The 19376-nt window shown below is 54.4% G+C and overlaps 1 protein-coding gene across 1 annotated transcript in view; it reads right to left on the reverse strand.

Annotated features, from left to right (window-relative positions):
• Positions 1-19376, reverse strand: part of PKD1 (polycystic kidney disease 1 (autosomal dominant)) — a gene marked incomplete at both ends in the record, with an annotated part of 52539 nt that overhangs the window by 5274 nt on the left and 27889 nt on the right. The window contains 20 exons of the mRNA XM_009708264.1: positions 1-96; positions 1200-1339; positions 2140-2334; positions 2665-2867; positions 3986-4104; positions 4728-4827; positions 5428-5630; positions 5815-5864; positions 6264-6380; positions 7235-7361; positions 7713-7923; positions 8264-8407; positions 8883-9053; positions 10161-10356; positions 11005-11257; positions 12667-12823; positions 13328-13930; positions 14756-14900; positions 17164-17316; positions 18287-18437. The exon at positions 1-96 is cut by the window's left edge and continues 54 nt beyond it. Of these exons, the coding sequence (XP_009706566.1) occupies positions 1-96; positions 1200-1339; positions 2140-2334; positions 2665-2867; positions 3986-4104; positions 4728-4827; positions 5428-5630; positions 5815-5864; positions 6264-6380; positions 7235-7361; positions 7713-7923; positions 8264-8407; positions 8883-9053; positions 10161-10356; positions 11005-11257; positions 12667-12823; positions 13328-13930; positions 14756-14900; positions 17164-17316; positions 18287-18437 (3534 nt within the window). The remainder of the gene's footprint in view (positions 97-1199; positions 1340-2139; positions 2335-2664; positions 2868-3985; positions 4105-4727; positions 4828-5427; positions 5631-5814; positions 5865-6263; positions 6381-7234; positions 7362-7712; positions 7924-8263; positions 8408-8882; positions 9054-10160; positions 10357-11004; positions 11258-12666; positions 12824-13327; positions 13931-14755; positions 14901-17163; positions 17317-18286; positions 18438-19376) is intronic.

Consider the following 19376-nt stretch of genomic DNA (forward strand, 5'->3'; position numbering starts at 1 on the left):
GTCCCCAGCGTGGTGCTGTAGCTCTCCTGACCCGACCGGTTGTTATAGAGGTAAGGGAGGAAGACCTGCGACATCCAGACCCAGAACTGATCTGACCTGCAATGGGGAAAAGGCGTGAAAGGCAGAGCTCCTGGCGCAGCTCTGCCAGGGCAGCCTCTGCACCTCCCACCCACGACCAGCTCTGCTTCACCTGCAGCCGGGGGACGACTGTGTTTTGGAGAGAGAACCGGGGCTGCTCGCCTGCCCGGCCAGCAGGCAGAGGCAGCGTTTCCATCCGCACCAAGAGCTGGGGAGCTGGGCTGGGGTCAGGACAATGTTATTTGACATGCAAGAGCTAAAGGTGACTCAATCCACTGGGCACCTGGGTGAGGATCAGAGCAGTGGGTCTGCGGCAGTGCGGTGGAGAAGAGATGATATTTAGGACCAGATTCTGCTCTGCTCTCCCTCTTTACACCACTTTCACCCCAGAAACTCCACTGAGTTCCCTGGAATCATTCCCGAGTCATACCGTGGTGAATCAAAGTTTCTGTGACTTTGTGTGGCACAGACAAGCCACGTCTATTTGCCCAGAGGAATCAAAGGGTCTGCAGTGAGACGGGTACAAAGACGCTGTTAATCCCAGGCAGCCGTTCCGACGTCAGTCTGGACTGCTGGGGTTCACAGCCGTGTGGAAACTCAGCTGGGAAAATTTAATGTACTTAAACCGTATGTGCACAGCAAGGAAGGGAAGGACTCTGTTTACACGAGATGTTATTTTTGGTTCTCGTGACACTGTTTATGGCTAAACCTTACAGTTGTAAATTTTAGAGACAGAGCAAACTTGTGTCCTTTAGACCAGATACAGAAAGATAAACATCTATAATTCACACAGTCCTTTCCCACTGAGGAAATAATTGAAATTCAAAGACATTAAAGCTCTCCAACCCCACAGGTCCCCAAGTTCTCCAGGGGAGAAGCAGAACCACAGGGACACAAAAGGGACCTGCTGACTGCCACGCCGCGCTCGCGTGCAAGTGCCCAGCTCCACAGAGGTACCAGGGCTCCCCGTGGAGTGGAGAAACTCTTACAGGAGCGACTGGGGAGCACGAGCGAACAGCCAGCCCCAGCCTGCTCCCCAACTCCTCGCTCCAGCCCCACACAGCTTCTCCGATATAAAGTAACGTTTTGTTGCTCCCCATCCCCAGGGCCTTCGCAGTTACCTCTTGATGAGGAAGAATTCATTGCTGCCCAACTGCTGCTTGATGGAGCTCTGCAAAAGGAAAGCCCTGCTGTTGCGGGAGGCATCTCCGTAGTTGGTGAGCAGGATGACCAGCAAGAACATCATGTAGATGAGGAAATTCTGGCAAGGAGAGAGTAGAAGGGGATTGCACCCAAGCACGGGGGGATTGGTTCCCAATCCTGCAGCCCATCAGCGCTTTCCACTGACTGTTGCCGGCCATGCAGCAGGATCAGGACCCAGAGCATGCTGTTCTTTCTTTTTCCGCATGGGAAGCAGCTTTAAATGAAACCCAGACCACAGGCTCATAACAATATTCCCTCTTCAAAGCGGCCAGCCTGGCCCCACATGTTTCGGTTGACATGCATTGCACAACCTCCCTGTACGAGCTCCTATACACTGGCGGTTCGACTTAGATGACAGTTATGGGGGTTTCCATCCTTTAAGGGAAATCGCTCAGTTAAAAATAACTTGACTCCATTAAAGCAGCTGTGTATTCCCAGCACAAGTGTGGAGGATTAGTACTGAATGAGCTACAAAAAGATTGCAACTTCTGCCCCTAGACAGGGAGTTACGTGTTTCACAAGACTCAGCTAATGAATTTTCTTGTGCAAGTTGGTGTCTACTCCACCCTGCCAACCTTGCCCTAACCTCCAACACCCAAGTTAAGGAGTCAAACACACCAGCCGCTCCAAATTAACCCCCTTATGGTTCTGCTTTCCAGCCACCTCAAATCTCAGAGCTTCACAGAGAAGATGAAAGTCACTGCCAGGCTTTTACAGCTGAAGAAATTGAGGCAGAAACTAGAGACATGCACTTGCTAGCTCAGGAGATCACAGCTGGGTTGGGAGGATGTACCGCAGCTCCTGGAGCCAGCACTCTGCCTCTGCCCTCGGCACCACAGGCACCAGGAGATGTCTCACCTTCAGCATCCTGTGCAGCAGCTTGACCTTCCTGGCCTCCTCCTTGGCCTGGAAAAGGGCAAACCCCTGCGGGGGTCGGACTTTGCTGATCTTCTCAGAAACATGCTCAACAAACGGATGCTCCACCAAGGTATCATCTTCCTCTGGGTGCAAGCGCTTGGCAACCAGCGAGAAATAGAGGGCTTCCAGCAGAACCTGGGGAGAGCAGCAGCATCGTGAGCCTGCAGAGCTGTGCCACCAGAACCGCCACTCCTGGGGGCCTTCAGCACACGCAGTGAGCAGGGCTCAGCTCCCAAGCACTCTCTGGAGCAGCTGCCCAACCTCTAAAATCAATTGCTACCAGCCCTGCCTCTCCTACTGCTGCTGGTGTGCACAGCCCTCCCCTCCTGCAGGGATACAAAGTTGGGAGAGAGCATTCAATCCACGTCGTGTCCCATACGACTTGATCAGTATCTGGCCAAGATGTTCATTATAGCTAATACATATGCATGTACAGATAGGTGCTTCTGTACTCGTTGTCCTTACCTTCAGGGGCTCCCAGACCAAGAAGGATGCCAGAAAGCTGAATATCCCTGAGATGAGCCACATGAGGGCAACACTGGAGGAAAAGCCCACCCCAATCCACACAGAGACCCCCGTGGAGGTGGCGAAGAGGAGGAGACTGATACCATGAGCCAGATAGGAGCACCAGGGTGGCAGCAAGCGCTTCCTGAATGTTTGGTCTGCAACTGGAAGGAGGAGGGAAAAGAAGCATAAACGTTACCGCAAAAGGGTCCCAATGGGCACAGGCAGGGCTGGGCACACCACTCATCCCAGCAGAGAGCTCAGCACCAGTCCTAGGTGAGTTTGGAAGGATTACCCCAAACATCTCCCACTAAGCAGCAACACGGACAGCACACTGAAACACGGCCAGCCTCAGAGAGCAGGCTCTCGTCTGCAGACAACAGGGTGGGCACGAGAAGGAGATGGGATCCTGATTTGGGTAGTGGGATGAGCTCCCTACTTTCTCTCAGAGCCCCAGGACACTGGGCATGCCCAGCCTGGCTGGAGGTGCTGCTGTCAAACCCATGAAAAGCCACACAGATTTGCTGCTCCGGCTGCCTTCAGACTGCCAAGCCACCCTGCCCTAGGGCTCGCTCGGCACAGCTTCTTTTACCCACCCATGCAAATCAATGCCTGTATAAAGATACTACAACCATTCATCAACCAAGACAAAATGATGGATTTTAATGGGTCCAAGAGGATTGCTGCTGTGTCCAATTTTCCATGCTGCAGCCCCAGGGAGGCTGTGTCTCAGGAAGCCAAGAGCTCATGCTAAGAGAACTGATGCTGAGCTTCTGCACAGGGCACCCGGGCACTTATCCCCCCGCTCCCAGAGCTGGCAGGGCCTGACGGCTTGCTCCTGCCTTGTGCAAGCCCAGCTGGCCGGCTGTTGTGTTGCATGACCCGGTAGGAAGCGACTCTTCTCTTCTCTGCTTTGTTTGTTGATTTGAACTTTCCTTGGCATTTGACTCCCTTTCCCCTCTGGTTACAGACAGAATCCGACTCTCTCGCGCTGGATGGATGAAGGGAGCAATGGCTGCAGAGGGATGCGGAGAGCAAAGCAACTGGGGAAGTGCACGGTAGGGACTGCCACAGCACAAGTGGTGACCCAGGGCTTGCTGGGATTCAGACTCCAAAAGAAGCTGGCAGGAAATAGCAAATATATCCCAAGCAGCGGAGCAGCCTTTCCTAAGCCTCCTTTTCTATTTGCCTGCCCGTGCCTCCCAAGTGCTGCTGTGTGCGAGGGCCCCTCTTCCTGCAGACCCCCAGCCTCCCTGCCCCGCTGCCAGCACAGCCCTGGTACCTGTCCACGTCGACTTGGCTGATCTGCTCACTTCCCTGGGAGGAGCTGCCACGCTCTGGCCTTTGTCATTCAGCTTCTGCATCATGACGGTCTCCACCTTCTCCCCGAACACGCTGGACCTGCCAAAGCAAAGGGGTGATACTGGTGAGCCAGTCCGGTGCTGGCTCAGCGGAAAGCAGGCTGGCACCGAGGTGGACTGAACTCCAGCACTAACATCAGTGCAGCAGTCCTGGCCCAGTTAGAACCAGTTCCTTCTAGAGCAGCAGGCCCAGGGTGCCAATGTACACAGACTCTGTTCTGCAACTCGCAGAGGAGGGCTGGAAGTCTTTCCCGTCCCTTGATTTGACCCTTTGCACCGGCTACCCAGTGGTGAGCTGCCAGCCCAGCTGGGTGGTGGTCAGGGTCCCAAAGCAGGGTGCTCTGGGCACACAGAGACAGCTCTGGAGACACCTCTTAGTCGGCGCTTTAAGGGGATATGCCAGGTGGCTCCTGGAAGGGTGACAGTGCCCTCCTGGAGCCCTGGCTGGGGGGGCTGCAGGAATCACGGCCAGCAAGAACATAGTGGCTCGTGACACTGCTGTCCCAGGCATTTGCAAGGTCTGAAAACCCAGCGCAGCTGAGCTCAGAGAGGCTGGGTGCAGCCGAACTGGCTGGCATGATGCTGGCTGCTGTGGAGCTGGGTGGGAGGGCAAAGGACAGGAGGCACCGGCTCAGCGAGGGACTCTGCTCCCCAAATACTTACAGGCCTGAGATCAGATCTGTTTCAGCCCTCATGTACGGCCCTAGGTCCTGGGAGATGCCGCTAGCTCCATCTGCCAGGATCTGCCGGATCAGATCCTCATCTGGGGAGAGAGAGTGCAAGAGCCTTGGCAAGAGCACAGCACCCAGCACCAGCCCGGGGGACAATTCTGCACCGCTCGGGCTCAGCCACATTTGTAGAACTGGGGAGGAGGAGGGCCAGGGCGAGGTCCTTCTCCATGGGACAGCCCTCCCCTCCTCCCTGTCTTCTAGCTCCTGTCTATCCCCAGCCTGGTGTGAAACCGCTGGTATAAGAGGCCAAGTTCTTTTCCTTCTCCAGCCATTTACAGAGGTTCGCAGACACACTGTGGCTTTGCAACCAGTGAAGAAGTGCTGGTTTCTTGCAACATTCAGATCCCATGGGAACACATCTCTTCTTGCTCCCAGTCTGCTGGCAGTGTGGTGACCACCCACTTCAGCCTGATCCACATCAGGATTTCTGCCTTCCCAGACTGAAATCCCCATTAAGAAACTACGACCTTCCTCCTCTGCCCTTCAAAGTGAAGCCAGTGGTGATGGCGGCAGGCTCTGCTATTGCACATTCTCCAGAGCCAAGCCAGGGCTCCTGGGGACCAGACTGCTCCTCCTGCACTTCCCTGGGGCATCCAAACCCTGGCACAGAGCAACGCTACTCCCACACTCACCTGAGGCAGAGAAATATCGAGGCTGTCCCTGGTGAATGCCAAGTGACAAGCTGTCCTCCTCAGTTGCCAACGGGGCTTCGAGTCCAAGGTGGCGGCTGGCCCGGCCTCTCTTCAGCTTCTGGATGGTGTTGCCCATGATGGAGGGGTCGCTGAGGAGGTCTGGCCAGCTGAGCAGGGCCTCACTGGAGGGCCACCGCACGAGGCTGCGGGAAAACAGAGGAAGGGGTGCCATCAGTATGTGTGGGGAATGGGAAGCATGAGAAAAGCAACCATGCTAGTGCGTTGGACTGTCTAGAAGGGAAACGGCTGCGGGAGCACAACCCCAGTCTACCAAAGCAGGAAACCACACTGAACTCCTACTTGCTCCAGCCCCAGATACCTACTTACCTTTTGGAGTCCTCCAAGAACAGATCTGTCTTGGTTTGCTCAGAGAAGGCCTGTGGAGGAAGCAGAGGCATTTCAAACACATGACACTGGTTTGCACCTGGCTAAAACAGCAGGTTGTTAACATCAGGGGTCACTGGCAACCTGGAGCCTGAGCTGCCATTAGCCCTGGGGAGGTATCTCCAGGAGCCTGCTCTCCTCCCGAGAGCCCAGCCACACTGAGAAGATCCACACTCACACAGAGCAGCAGGTGGAGGCAGCTCATGCTCAGCACCTGGGCCTGGCCTGGGCAGAGATGCAGGGGCTATGGCTCTCCCCCATCCCCCGTATTTGCCAGAGCCACCCAAGCGCATCAGTTCTGGCACCAACAACTGCGGACGGACGCTGTGTCCGTGCAGGGGAGCACACGAACCCAGGCAGCCTGTCCAGCTTTTGGGTGGGAAGGAGATTACCTCTGCCCGGAGCCCGGGGAAGGTCGGGAAGGAGCTGTCAAGGATTGAGGAGTCCAGGTAGTTGTCGATCTCCAAGGACTGCTGGTCTGAGTGAGTCAGGGTGTGGCTGATGGAGACCTGCAGGAGACAGGAAGGCTTGAGCAGAAAAGGGAGGGATGGAGGTGACAACGTCACGGCGGCTCCGAGCCCTGCTGCTCAGCGGATCCCATCCGCTCACTGCTCTGCTGGGGAGCTCCACGTTTGGGCCGGTGGGGCTGGGGGATCCCAGGCCTGGCCCACGGAGATGAGAACAGGCACATGCATGTCCTCCACTGCCTCCCAGGCACTGTGGGGACTTGGACCCACACGTACCACAGCCCAGGGCCATCCAGGCTATCCCTGGTACAAGTTCCCAGGAAGCCACATGAGTTTGCAACCTCCTGCAGAGCAGGGAGTGCTTACAGGAACAAGAAATATCAGACACATTTGCTGCTCATCAGTCACTGAGCAGCTGGCTGCAGTACTTAACGGGGCTGCTAATTGTGCCTAACTAGTCATTAAATCCCCAGCTAATCCTTTCACAGCTGCCTAACCACAGCTCTGCTCAGAGAGCTGAATCTGTACCCAGGGTAGACATTTCATTAGCAATGCTCCACTGAGCATCTCTCAAGCTCCTTCCTGCCAATGCAGCAAAGGGTCGTACCTTTAAATGGCATTTGGGTACCTATCACATTTCAAAATCAAGAGGGAGTAAGTGCCTAAACAGCTTTTAAAATCTGCCCTTTTGGTCTCTGTCTGGGCATTGTCAGAATCCAGGCAGTGATGTGTCCCTCTAAGGTCAGGGGCTGCTCCCAGCCCAAGAGGGAGGCAGAGACTTCCTAAGACAGAGAAGTGATGTACCACAAAAGGCAGAATCTGAATCTAGCCTTGGATGAGCAAACCTGGTGGCATCACACCCATCTGGGCAGCCTGCAACCACTTTTCCTCATTACCTTGCCACGAGCCATCCGGAAGAGAAATAAAATGACCAGGTAGAGAGGGTAGACCACCACGCTGGACACCAGACCAACAGCCACTGTATCCACATTAACAGGGATCAGGTTGGAAACGGCCCCGTTGCTGGAGAGAATCAAGAGAGATCAGAGATGGGTGTTAGCAGGAGCACTCAGGGCTGCCAGCTAAGCAAGGAGTGAGACAAAATGGCACAACCCGGCACTTCAGATGTGCAAAGAAATGAGCATGGGGTGTGCTAACAGATGACACAGCAAAGCCAGGTAAGGGGGAAAGCTGATCAGGTTGTCCTTGGTCATCCATCATCCACATCCTGGCCCCAGATTCTTTGGAAGGAAAGGGCAGCCTGAAGGCCACAAGGCAGGCACCTATTCCCACCCGATGTAAGGTCTGTCCTGCCCTACGTATGGACCCTGAGGAGGTAAGGGACTGCCCAGAGCACCAAGGGACACAGCGCACCTGAGGTGTACGTTCCCCACCACGCCGTACCACACCGCATTGGCACAGAGGAAGAGGAAGATGAGGAGGGAGCAGCAGGTGGCTCTCTGGACACGGGTGAAGCGGCTGCGAGGCGGGCGGTCCCACATGGACAGCCAGATGTGCTTCTCAAAAAAACCTCGCTGCAACTCTGCTGTGAAGATCCGGGAGAAGCTCCTCAGCTCCGTCTCACCTGAACACAGAAAGAGAGGGACTCTCAGGGCCAGCTGCATGGCAGAGGGGACCCGCCTGGGCCTGCCACGGTCCCTCCTCGCAGACTGATCAAGGAAGTATCCACACCACATCCCTATGGTCCCTCCTGCACAGCTGGGTCCTTGCCATGCCTTGTCCTCTAGCACAACGGACTCAGAAAAGCACATGGCTGCGTAAGGCATCAACGCAGCAAGGAAGAGCCAGCGTGCAGGCTCTGTGGTCTCTCTGCAGTTGCCTGCTGTGGGCCCTTCCTCATCACAATGAGAGCTGCCATGCTGCTCAGGCATCCCAGCCCCACGGCCCAGGGGCTGAGCACTCACTGGCGGCATAAACCTCTTTCTCCACCATGCCGTCGTTCTCTTCACTCTCCACCGACAGCCAGTCATTCACCAGGAAGAAGTAGCTCTTGCTGCTTTGCAGGTCCCGGACTATGACGTGCTGCAGGTACCAAGAGGGGCTGAGTCCTAAAAGTTAAGAGATGAAGAAATGCGTTTCATGGCAGACATTCCCCACGTGAACCTGCAAAGCTGAGAGGGCAACGCAGGAGCCCGTCAGTGGGCCAGCAGCAGTTACCCGTTGACACTATCTTCATCAATGGGGAATGCACGGTACCCAAGAGACAAGCTTGGCACAACCCGGTCACCTCCTAGGCTGGACAGACGTTTGCAGACAGTGTCACAGTGCACGGCACATCGCATGGTATGTGTAGGGGATTACAGCCGACCAGTCTGCAGGCTTCCCCATGATGGAGACTCTGTGTCCCCCACTCCAGCAACCTTCCCTCAAGTCAATGGGTCACCACGGTCTCCCACCAGGGTTAGTCCAGACTGCAGGCCCAGGTTCCTCTCTCCTGGCCCAGGTACCAGGCAGAGCAGAGCCTGGTTCTGACCAGGGATGTGTGACAGCTGCCTCAGCCCCGCACACGCGCTCACGTCTCACCTTTATTGTCGTGCCAAATGCGGATGCGCCAGATGCTTCCCAGGCTCCGCTCCGTTGCGATCTGAAACACATCGAGGCTGTTGCGGTGGAAGGCGTTTTCTCCATCCAGATGTCTGTGACCACTTTTATTGTCTACACCATACAGGGCGATCCCCACGTGGGCTGTGGTACCTGGCAGAGTTAACAGGGCTCAGTTAGGGAAGGCCACCCAAGGTGGAGCTGTTCCTCAGCCCTGCCTGCCCGCCAGGGACCTGGTACCAGATGCAACGGCCCCTCAGAGGGGCTGCCTGGAGACTCGGGAGGAAGAAAAGTACTCCACAGCCATCCCACACCCCGGGATGGTGTTACACACAGCCTGGAGGGCAGCTGCTCAGCCTGGCCTGGGGCACAGACCATGGCACACTCATGGTTTTCCTCTTTGGAGGGGACTGAATCTGACATTCCTTGCCTTGCTAACACCCTAATGGGAGGAGATGGTTATGCTGGATGTTTTTTCCACCAAGGGGTTGAAAAACTAATTTTCTTTGACTTCTCTCCAAAACCAGTTGCCAGATGATCCTTGGTCAACCTGCACAACCTGGATGGTCCTTGGGGTGGCTTCAGGAGAAAGCCGCTGCCAGTGAAACCAGTGGTTACACTAAGATCAACGGGAGCATGTTTCTGGCAGTGACATGGTGGCACTCCACCTCCGTCCCTGCTTAGAGCTTCCACATCCCAACTGCCTAGATTTCCAAGTTCAGGACGATGTTTTTGGAAGCTCTAGCTACAAACCAGCCCCAGATCAGGAAGCCAAGCTGCCTGCCCTCATGCCACTGGGAAAGATTCAGATGGCAGAACAAAGCGATGGATGTGGGAGGACAGCAAAATGGTCTAAAGGGCCCACAAAGCCTGGATGCTTCTGTGGGAGAGAGTCAGCAGTGCGGGACAATCGCTGCCTCTTGCCTGTTCCTGCAACCACAGCGCAGTCAGGGAAAGCAGGGGGTATTTCTACACTGGTGGTTCCTTCCAGCAGCAGTTGCTTGTCCCAGCCCAACAGCAAGCAGAGGGGCAGTGTGCCCTTCTCCACAGCTCTGGACCTGCCCCATCATCACACAATAAAAACTGCGAACACTGCGGGAAGCCCTGAGCTGTCTGTGGGCTCGGTGCTGCTGCAAACACCAGCTCAGCTCTGGGCCCTGCAGGGGAACACTTGGTGCGAGACGTGCTGAGGTGAGATCTCAGGGGAACTACACAGGTGTCACCCTAGGAATCACGCACAGGAGCAGACTATGGGCTAACCTGATCCTCTGCCCCAGCCAGTTTTCACCAGGATCTCGTATTTGTACAGCCCATTCTTCCCGCAGAAGGGAATCACCCCGACGCGGTTAATGTCAATCATGTCCAACTTGTGCACGATCAGTGCGGCCACCGAGTAGGTCACAAAGCAGACAGCGCATGTCAGCAGTACGATGTAGTTGAGACCTGGGCCTGGAGCCTAAAAGAAAAGAAATTTGTTGAAAGGCACTCTCCTTCCCCGGGAGGACCTCCCGCCCCAGTCCCGAGGAAGAATGCTGCCTCCTTCCTGGCTGCCATCACTGTTCACAGGCACGATACCACATGCAAACAGTGAGAGACCTCTCCCTGCACAGACGGCGTGACGGTTCCGTGGGAGCCACCTGAAGCTGCTGCAGCAGCTGCCGAGAGCTCTCTGCTCCCACTTAACATCACACTCACCGAGCTGGGAAGAGCCTGAACGCCCCTGGGATGCAGGGAGCAGCCGGCACGGGCAAGCTCGCTGGGATAAAGCAGTGCTGGGTGACAGCTGGGAGGAGCGTTTGGCATCTCACTAAGAGGTGAACGCGCTGCCAGGTGTCCAGAATAGGGAATAAAGCCATCTGCAAAGGTCTGTTTTTAGCAGCAGCAGCCGGGATTCACTATCAGAGGACACAGCCTCCCTATGAGCTCTGCCCATCTGCAGCTCCCCAAGGCTCTCAGGTACTTGCGCGCCTCTGCCAGCTGGGCACAGGTCAGCCCTGACCCAGCCTGGATGTGAGGCCGAGGGGAGCCCGAGGCTTTCCTCTGGGTGACAACAATCTGCTCCGCGTGTGGCAACGCTGCACAGCCTCTGCTTTGTTTTACTCACAGGAAAGATGAACTGGACCGAGTTTGGGGGGACAAACAGACTGGCCCCAAAGGCGGTGAGGTGCTGGGTTAAGCACACAGCCTGGTCTGGCCTGGTCTCTTCCAACGGGATGATGCCTTCTGTCTTCCACCGTTTCTCCTGCTCGCTGAAGTACTGGCACAGGGAGGTGTAGAGCCCCAGGGTCACCTCCACCGGGGACCAGCTGAAATGGTTTGTGATGTTGAAGTAGTATTTCTGGATGGTATCATCCGTTCTGGAGAAGGGAAAGACAGCATGGAGACATTACTAACCCGCCTGCTGAAGGGACACAAATCCCGTTCTGATGGATGTGTGCCCACGGAAAGCACCCTGCTGCAGGGACAGGTAAGCACACAGTGAGGAGGAAAAGCCCAGTGAACGTGGTGTAATTTACACCGCCCTTTGGCTATGCAGAAACTGGGGCTCTACAGACCACCTGAATTCTTCTCTATCCTTGTATTAACTCAGCACCTGGAGCACGACGTTGCACATCCTCTTCTCAGCGCTGGCAGCCTTGCACAGCTCTCCCACCTGCCCTTCCCCGAGTCCCACTGACCCACACAACACTTCCATAGCAACTCTGTCATTCTCGGCCGGGAGCAGATTTGCTTATAAGGACGATTAATCCCTCTCTGAGCATCCTGTTACCAAGAGCCACGGAAGCTGGGTCAACTTACACAACAGTAACTCCACTCTTGCCCCACCTATTCCCAAGCCGCTTGTCTTTTCTTCTCAGATAACACCCAGGAACGGCTCGTAAATAACACGAGGCACAAACACACACGCTCCCGGGCAAGGCAGCAAGTCAGCAACTGAAGTTACAAGAGTGACTGCTCTGATACAAAGACGGGAGCTTTGCCGCAAACCCCAGCGGCACAACAGCGGCATTTAATGAGCCCCGGCAGGCTCCAGGCAGCAGGCAAGCAGGGTGGACGGGAGCCCACGAGGGAACCTGCGTTCTCCTTCTGTCATGCCTTGGGAAGATGAGCTCTGAGGACAGAGGTGCCCTCCGGAAGGCTGCACTGCAGATGAGGAACTAGGCTGACGTGCGGTGCTTTGCTCCGAGAAATGGTTTCATGAGCTGCACGAAGCAAGCCCTGAATCTGCAAAGGTCACCCTGGGGGAAGGAGTCCTGGTAAAGATGGGCAGCTCTGGGGTCAGTGGTGCACAGAAGATGAACACCTGGACGAGCAGCAGCCAAACAGACTACGGCAGGCATCAAGCAAGTGAGCAGAGAAAAGGGCAGCGGGGGGAGAATCATCACCAGGAGAGGCCCTGGGTGAGGGTCATACTCACAGGGAACGAGATTTACAGCTCTAAAAAGGGGAACCCTCCCTCACCTAGATCAGAAAGGCAAATCACAGAGCACTGAGCTGCTTTTGCACCAGCGGCAGAAGATGCCTGGGAAGGAGGGAGTGCCGAGGTAGAAGAGGTGTCAATGCTGGGGGGTAGGAATGGTAGCTTGCAGCTCCCTGCCCAGGAGAGCTGTCTCCTCCAAGGACACAGGAGCACTGTGGATGGCTACAACAGCACCAGCCCTGCAAAGCAGCCTGGCATAAACTATGGCAAGGCCCTGAGCATCCCTCCCACACACCCACGGGACAGCCTAGGGGTGACAGGGATTACAAGGGAGGCTTCTCTTACCTGGGTGAGGTGAAGAAGGTGTAGAGCTTGTGGTCACTTCCAGCCAGAGCATCCAGGCCAATTTTCTTGGAGGCACTGCAGTTGTGCTCATTGGGCTCTGGCTCGTGATGGAGGTAAGCCATGATGAATGGCTCAGGCTCACTTGCAATGTAGTGATCTGCGTGGGGAGGGGGAGAAAAAACAAACAGAAAGTACTTTATAATCACCAGGGACAGCTCGAACACAAGCCTGCTGCCAGCAGTGCACGTTCAGGGAGGAGTATCAGGAACGCAGAAAGTCAGGAGAGATGCTTTGCCAGACTGCACTCTCTCAGACTGCCGTTCAGACGACCCCTGAGCAAGACACTCTGGAGACCGCTGTAGCTGACCGAGAGGGACTGGACGAACTCCCTCCAGTGCTAATGTGGCTCAACAGAAGGGCTGGGAAAAGCAAAAGGCTTCCCAGGGCCAGAATCCCCAAGCGAGGATTACACTGGGGACTGGATAATGCCGGTGACAGCCAGAACCTCAGCCATGCAGTGTGGAACTTGCTGGCTACACCTGACACCCCCTCCCACACCAGTTATCTCTAGACACAGCTCTCCTCTGCTGCCACAGCCAGCCCTCCTCTCCCATGGGAAGAAATAGCCAAGAGCATAAAGAGTTGGATCTGTCTGCGCTACCATTCAGGACTCTGTAAGTGAGCTGGAAGTGCAGTCCTGCTTCTCTGTTGTTGCTCTCCATAGTCACAATGAGGTTCACAGATGTTCTTGCCTCGATGACTTCAGTGCCAGCAGAGAGATTGTCAGCATCTGTGTTGTTTGACACCATCACGGTGATGGCTTTCTCTGAGTCCAGGCTCCCAATGGGGATCTGCACCCCGTTGTGTGTCTGAAACTCCATGGAGGCGACCTTTGTGGACACGGTGTAGTTGCTGATGTAACCAAAAGGGAAAGGATTGGAGTCCACTTGGAACATGACTTGAATGACATCCGTCAGGTTGGAAAGGGTGGTGTTGAATGCCTGGGGGATGGAGAACTGGCAGTTTGGTGTGTTTTCGTAGCAAAGCAAGTTAAAGGGATCAGACCGCTTGCCTGTGGCCTTAATTTCTCCTCCCATCAACTCAAGGGGCTCTTCATTCAGCACTCGAGATTTCATGAGGATGCGCATCAGGCTGGAAGACAGGTTGTAGGCTTTGGGAGCTAGCAGCAAATTGTGGGAATCACCAAGCAGTTCCTGGGGCTTGGATTCTTGTGAAACTGTATTGACAAGATGAATCAGGTCACCTGCCAGGAGAGAAATAAAGGTGCAAACAGTGGAAGTGGTAAATAACGGAGATAACCGCTACAGTCTAGATAACATTTGACACCTTCCCAAAACAGACAAGTCTTTCCTTGCTGTCTTCTCACTGTAACTCTACACGGCACACACGACCTTCCGCACTGGAAGTGTTCAGTAGCCCTGAGCTAAAAACAGAGCTGTCAGCAAGTCCTGCAGTCTCTCAGCTGATCTACAAAGTTTGCTGGTGAACACTTAATCACAACAGGCTTTTTTTCCCTCCTGTATAGTGACTAGAAAGGCAGATTGGGAAACAGGGAAGGAATGGATAAAGCAAACATATGTTACTACGTTTCTGCACTATGAAGTGGAGAACCTTCAGAAACGCATAAACAAAGAGTGCAAAGAAGGTGTCTCTGGTTCCTCCCAGGGTAACCAGGTGGGAATCTCCACACAGTGTTCACAGGTGCCTGGGAAGTTTGGCAGCCTCCTCGGATTGCAAGCAGGAAGGCAAGCATCTGGAAGCCATAGCTGTTACTCATTGTTTACTAAAAAGAGAATTCTCTGGCTTATTAGTGAGCTTACTAACAATTGTCATATTTAAATGTCCGCAGAGACAGCTGCCAAAGCCAGGATGACTCTGGGAAAAGTGCAGGGACAAGAAAGCACTGGGGTGCCACACTCCAAATGTCAGATGCAATTTTCCCAACAGCGTGAAAAGGCCAAACCCCCACAGGCACAGGAGAAAGCCTGCAAAGCTTCCCCCAGTGCCCTGCGAAGGGAGACCTGTGCCTTCCGTGGTGCCTGCTCAACCGTCAAACAACAACACTGACCTGTGATGTTGAGGATGTTGTCGGCGATGCCAGTCGGCGTCACAGTGCCCTGGGTCGTTTCCCCTTGTAGAATGGTCATCATGGTCTCCAGCTTGCTCAAGGTCCTTGTCAGGCATGACTTGCAAACCAGTTCCTTGCTGACCACCTGCGAAGGGAAATGCAGCCTGATGCAGCAGGACCACCCCCAGGGAAAGACAAAGGCAGCTGTGGGCAAGTTCAGCTGGTTCAGGCCTGCGAGGACCCGAGCACATTTGTTCAAACAGCATTTGCACTCTGAAAGTCAGCCCTGCTCCTTCCTGCCCCAGGGAGGTGACTGCAGAGACCACGGCTGCTCTGCTCACACTGAGAGATCCCAAGAAGTTGTTGATGCCTCCAAGGCTCTTCCATCCACCTCCCCTCACGTTACAATCTGCCAGCGTACAGGCAGGCAGTTGGGAGGATCCCGGAGTTGGATGGAGGATGCTTTAGGGTTGGAAAGAGCAACGAAGGGTAGCATATTCATGTTCCCTGGAGTTCACTTGCAAGAAGGACCAAGCACGTCTCCTGCTATTGCATCTCATGAGCATCCCTTTGGGGCCACACATGATTCCTACAGAAATCAACCAAAAGGAGCTGGATAGGATTCCTCCATCCACTCCGCTATCTTCAATGGAAGGAAGACTTAGCCCTAACCGAATCCATTTCGGTGTCCAAATACTCCTGAAAGCTGTGGGAGGGATCCTGCCACTCAGGCATGATGGATGTCCTTCCCTCTGCTCCCAGATGTGTCCAAGAAACAGAATGTTCCAGCCATGGCCTGGAGCTCCCCGCGCTCTTGAGGGCTGGATGGGAGGGACCGAGGCAACACATGGAAGCTGTTACCACAACCCCGTTCCTAGCTCTTATTCATCTTTTTTCTTATAATCATCATAGGATTCAGACGTGATTCACCATATGTTTTGGTGAAGAATCAAAACAGCATCTGCAGGTCTAGAACTCCCCCTTTTCTGCTATTATTTGTAAGCTATGAGAAGCGAGGACGTACTGGGTAAATCAGAGTCCATCAGGCACAGTCAGGTACCAGGGAGGTGTGGAAGAAAAAGGGTTATGGGGAGGAACCACCCGGGGGGGTTACTACTTAGGAAGGAGAATCGACTAAGAAGATGGAGATTCTTTTTTTTCCCCTCCAGGAGAAATTAATTCTGATTTTCCCTCTCCCCTGTAGGTAAAATCAAGAAAGTATCAGCACCGATTGACACTTCTACAGGAAAGGAAATGTGTGAACTCCACGCCAGTCTCAACCACTTGTGAAATTCTAGATTACTGTTTTTCTAAGCTTTTCATTCCAATCCAGAGCACAAACTAATCCTGGAACGTCAGCTTTTCCCGTGGAACAAAAACTCTATTTCTAGACCTAAGCTTCCACAGAGAGATCAAGTCGCAAGGCAAGAGCACGTGGGAGAGACAGAAAAAAAACAATCCAGCATGGGAATGGGATGTGCCGAACCCCAAATCCCTGAACAAAGATGAACAGAAAGAAGTGATTTTTGAGGTTTACAGACTCTGAAGCAGAGAAAGGAGCAGCAGAACAGGCCCTCCGTGGGTGGGATGCAGTAGTCCGTCCATCATTTCAGCGACAGCCTGCTCCCGCTGAGCGAGGCTGCTGACCTGGCTGGGGAGGCGATGTGCAGCCAAGGCCAGGGTACCCGACTCCAGTCCCGAAAGCAAAGATTTGGGAGGATGGGGAGGAAGAGCATGCCAGGGCCTACTGGCTGACCACCAAACCCCAAGCACATTATATAACTGGGCTCTCTTCCCTTTGCCCATCTGACAAAACACATAAAGCCACTCCTAAACCCACCAGGCAGCAGCCCCAACACTGGGGAGCTGAAACTGCGAGCTGGCTGGGGAACACAGCGCTTCTAATCTTGTATGGGAGAAATAGGGCTGGAAGGAGCGTCAGTCCTTGGCACTGTCCCCTGGCTCAGGCCAGGGCTGGCTCTACTTGTGTTACTCCTGATGGGAGCCCAGCCTGTCCTCGGAGATTCTGCAACTCCCCCAACAATTTATTCCAGTGCTTCTCCACTCTGGTGAGGCCTCTCCTACAGTCTCCATCTGCAAGTGAAGGAACCTACTTGCTAGCAAGCTGCCACACCACGGCTGGTACCTGAGAAGAAGCACAGACTTCTTTGGTGCTGTCTTCCAGCACATGAATACATCATCTTACCAATGCCTGCTACATCGGTGGTGCGGCGAGGGGCAGAGCTGACAAGAGTTAGGACATCACCACAGAAACCCTAACGATGTAAAAAAGTGGTACCTGTCCTCCTTGGGTCGGAGAGAGAGACAGGGAAGCACAAGAAGAATTGAAGAGGATCTAGGCTGCCCCTGGAAGAGCAGGAGGCCGGAGGCAGTGATGGGGAACTTACCGTGCACTGCGCCAAGGCGGCTGAGATCTGCTGGATATCATCAACTGTGTTCACCTTCAGCAAGTTCAGGGTTTCTGTGATATTGTTGCGAGTCCAAGTCCGGAGTTCAAATTCATTCCCAGTCTCAGGTTCCAGAAGCATGGACCGCTCGTACTGCGGGGGACAAAAGCAGTCAGAGCGAGGAACTGTATCAGGCTGTTTCAGAGGATGCCGAACTGTGCTGAAGTCACCTCCTCCCCACACTCTGCTTCTCCCCAGAGGGTGATCTAACGAGGTGGGTTTTCAGTAGAACTTCCTCAATTTCACTGGCACTCTCCAAGCAATTATCTTAGCAGCCTTGCCCTTGAGAGCTAGGTAGTACACCCAGGTGCAGTCATTATCCAGGTAAGCACAGTGCCAGTGCTCAGGGGGATCGCCCCTGCCTGGCTTCCAGACATGCAGCAGGCTCTTAGCGGGCAGGAAGGCAGGAGTATAGACCGAAATTCCTGCCCTGCCTACAGAGACGCAGATAGAGGGAGTGGGCCCTGCTTTAGGTAGGCGTGAAAGTGAATGCTGCCAGGAGGATGAAGCTCCTGAACTCTGGATTAAGAGCCCTGCATGCAGGCAGAAGATCCTTCTGGCTGCAGTAGCTCAGCAGTCAGAACAAGGAGGCCTCCTTAGCACCCAGAGCATCATCTGTGCAGCTACAGGGGGTTTCCAGCCCTGCTGAGTTGAAGCAGGGTGGCTTGCTTAGAGGAATCGACAAGGAGGTGAGGGAATTTGGGCTAAGATTTCCGTTTCTAAATTCAGTGTTTAGACTTGAGGTTGGCAGTAAAAAGGAAAAACTATCTGAATATGAGGGCATAAAAGCAGGCTGCATGAGAGATACCCAGGCCACTGCCTTCTCTAAGACCCCTAGGGCTGTTTTATTTTGCAGCCCCTCTGCTTTCTCTGGTCACTGTGTGTCTGGAACTTGTTACTCTTTCTGATGCACGAAAATAGCTCCAGCCCGGCTCCCAGCATGCACATACACTGATTTACACGAAAAACTGTAGCATTAGTCATTTTCCTACATCACTGTATAACATCTGGCCAAAGAACATTACTGGTGATTGCAAGGCTTGGGCAGAGAGTGCTGCTTTACCTCATTTAAGATGGTGATGAGAGCCAGAGAGTACTCAATGACCTGTTGAGGGTCCCCTTGTTTCACTAAGCCCTGGAGCACGGTGTCAGTTTGATTGTAGAGCCAGTGGGAGAGGCTGGGGAACCCCTCAGGTAAGCCGATTTCCATGGAGCTGCCAAGGGAAAGAAGGTAAACCGCAGACTATCAAAGGGGGCTGGGGGAAGGGGGTAGAATCTGCCCTTTAGCTGGGAAGGAAGATGAGGGGGGAAGCAGGTGGTTAAACAAGAAAGACAGCATTGCTGCCGCTTGTCCTGGTGCTCAGTTTGCACAAGCTGTGTGCAGGAACATCATGGACCTGAAGCCTGGTTCCTCACTGGTCCAGCTCTGTGAAGCTGCAGATGGAGGACACACACGGGCGCATTGAGCCCAGAGGAGAAAATCCAGGTTCGATGGAGCAGAAAGAGCATTTAAAAACAGGGTCGGTGTGCTGGGAGGAGCTGCACTGCTTTTGGCATCGTTCCCTGGGGTGTGAGGAACAGCTGGGACACAGATCCTCCTCCGCAGCCTCGGCAGGAACGCGCGCTCCAGCCTGGGAGGCCAGGACCACATGTACTGTGTGGGGAGCTGCAAACCAGCCTTGAGAAGGAGCAGTCCTACAGCTCGGCCAGGCAGCAGAGACCAGCTTGGGATGCTGCCCAGAGAGCTGTGGGCACTCGTCACCTGCATGGAGCACGCTGGAAACCAAGGGGCGTTTGCAGAAGGGATATCTGGGCTTTCACCGTACTGGCCCTGCTGTGGCTCCCGCCGCAGATCCCACCCAGTTCAAATGCACGTGCTCTCCACTCCAGCTACGTGAGCCCTCCCTGGCTCTCAGCAGCGGGACACCAGGCCACCCGCAGCACCCGAGCTCGGTGCTGCCCACTGTCCTTTGAAGGCTCCTGATGCAGAGAAGATGGTGGAGCACAGAGATCTTCCGAGAAAGTGACATCGTGCCTTCAAAGCAAGGTGTCACCCGGGAACTAAGGAGGTGGTCAGGAAAGCAGTAACTTATGGGAAAGTCTCTCCCTTGAGCCACAAAGACTGGAATTCTCTGTGCTGCACTTCTGACGAG

This window comes from Cariama cristata, unplaced genomic scaffold, assembly GCF_000690535.1.
Source record: "Cariama cristata isolate BGI_N322 unplaced genomic scaffold, ASM69053v1 scaffold6629, whole genome shotgun sequence".
Classification (NCBI taxonomy): Eukaryota; Metazoa; Chordata; class Aves; order Cariamiformes; family Cariamidae; genus Cariama; species Cariama cristata.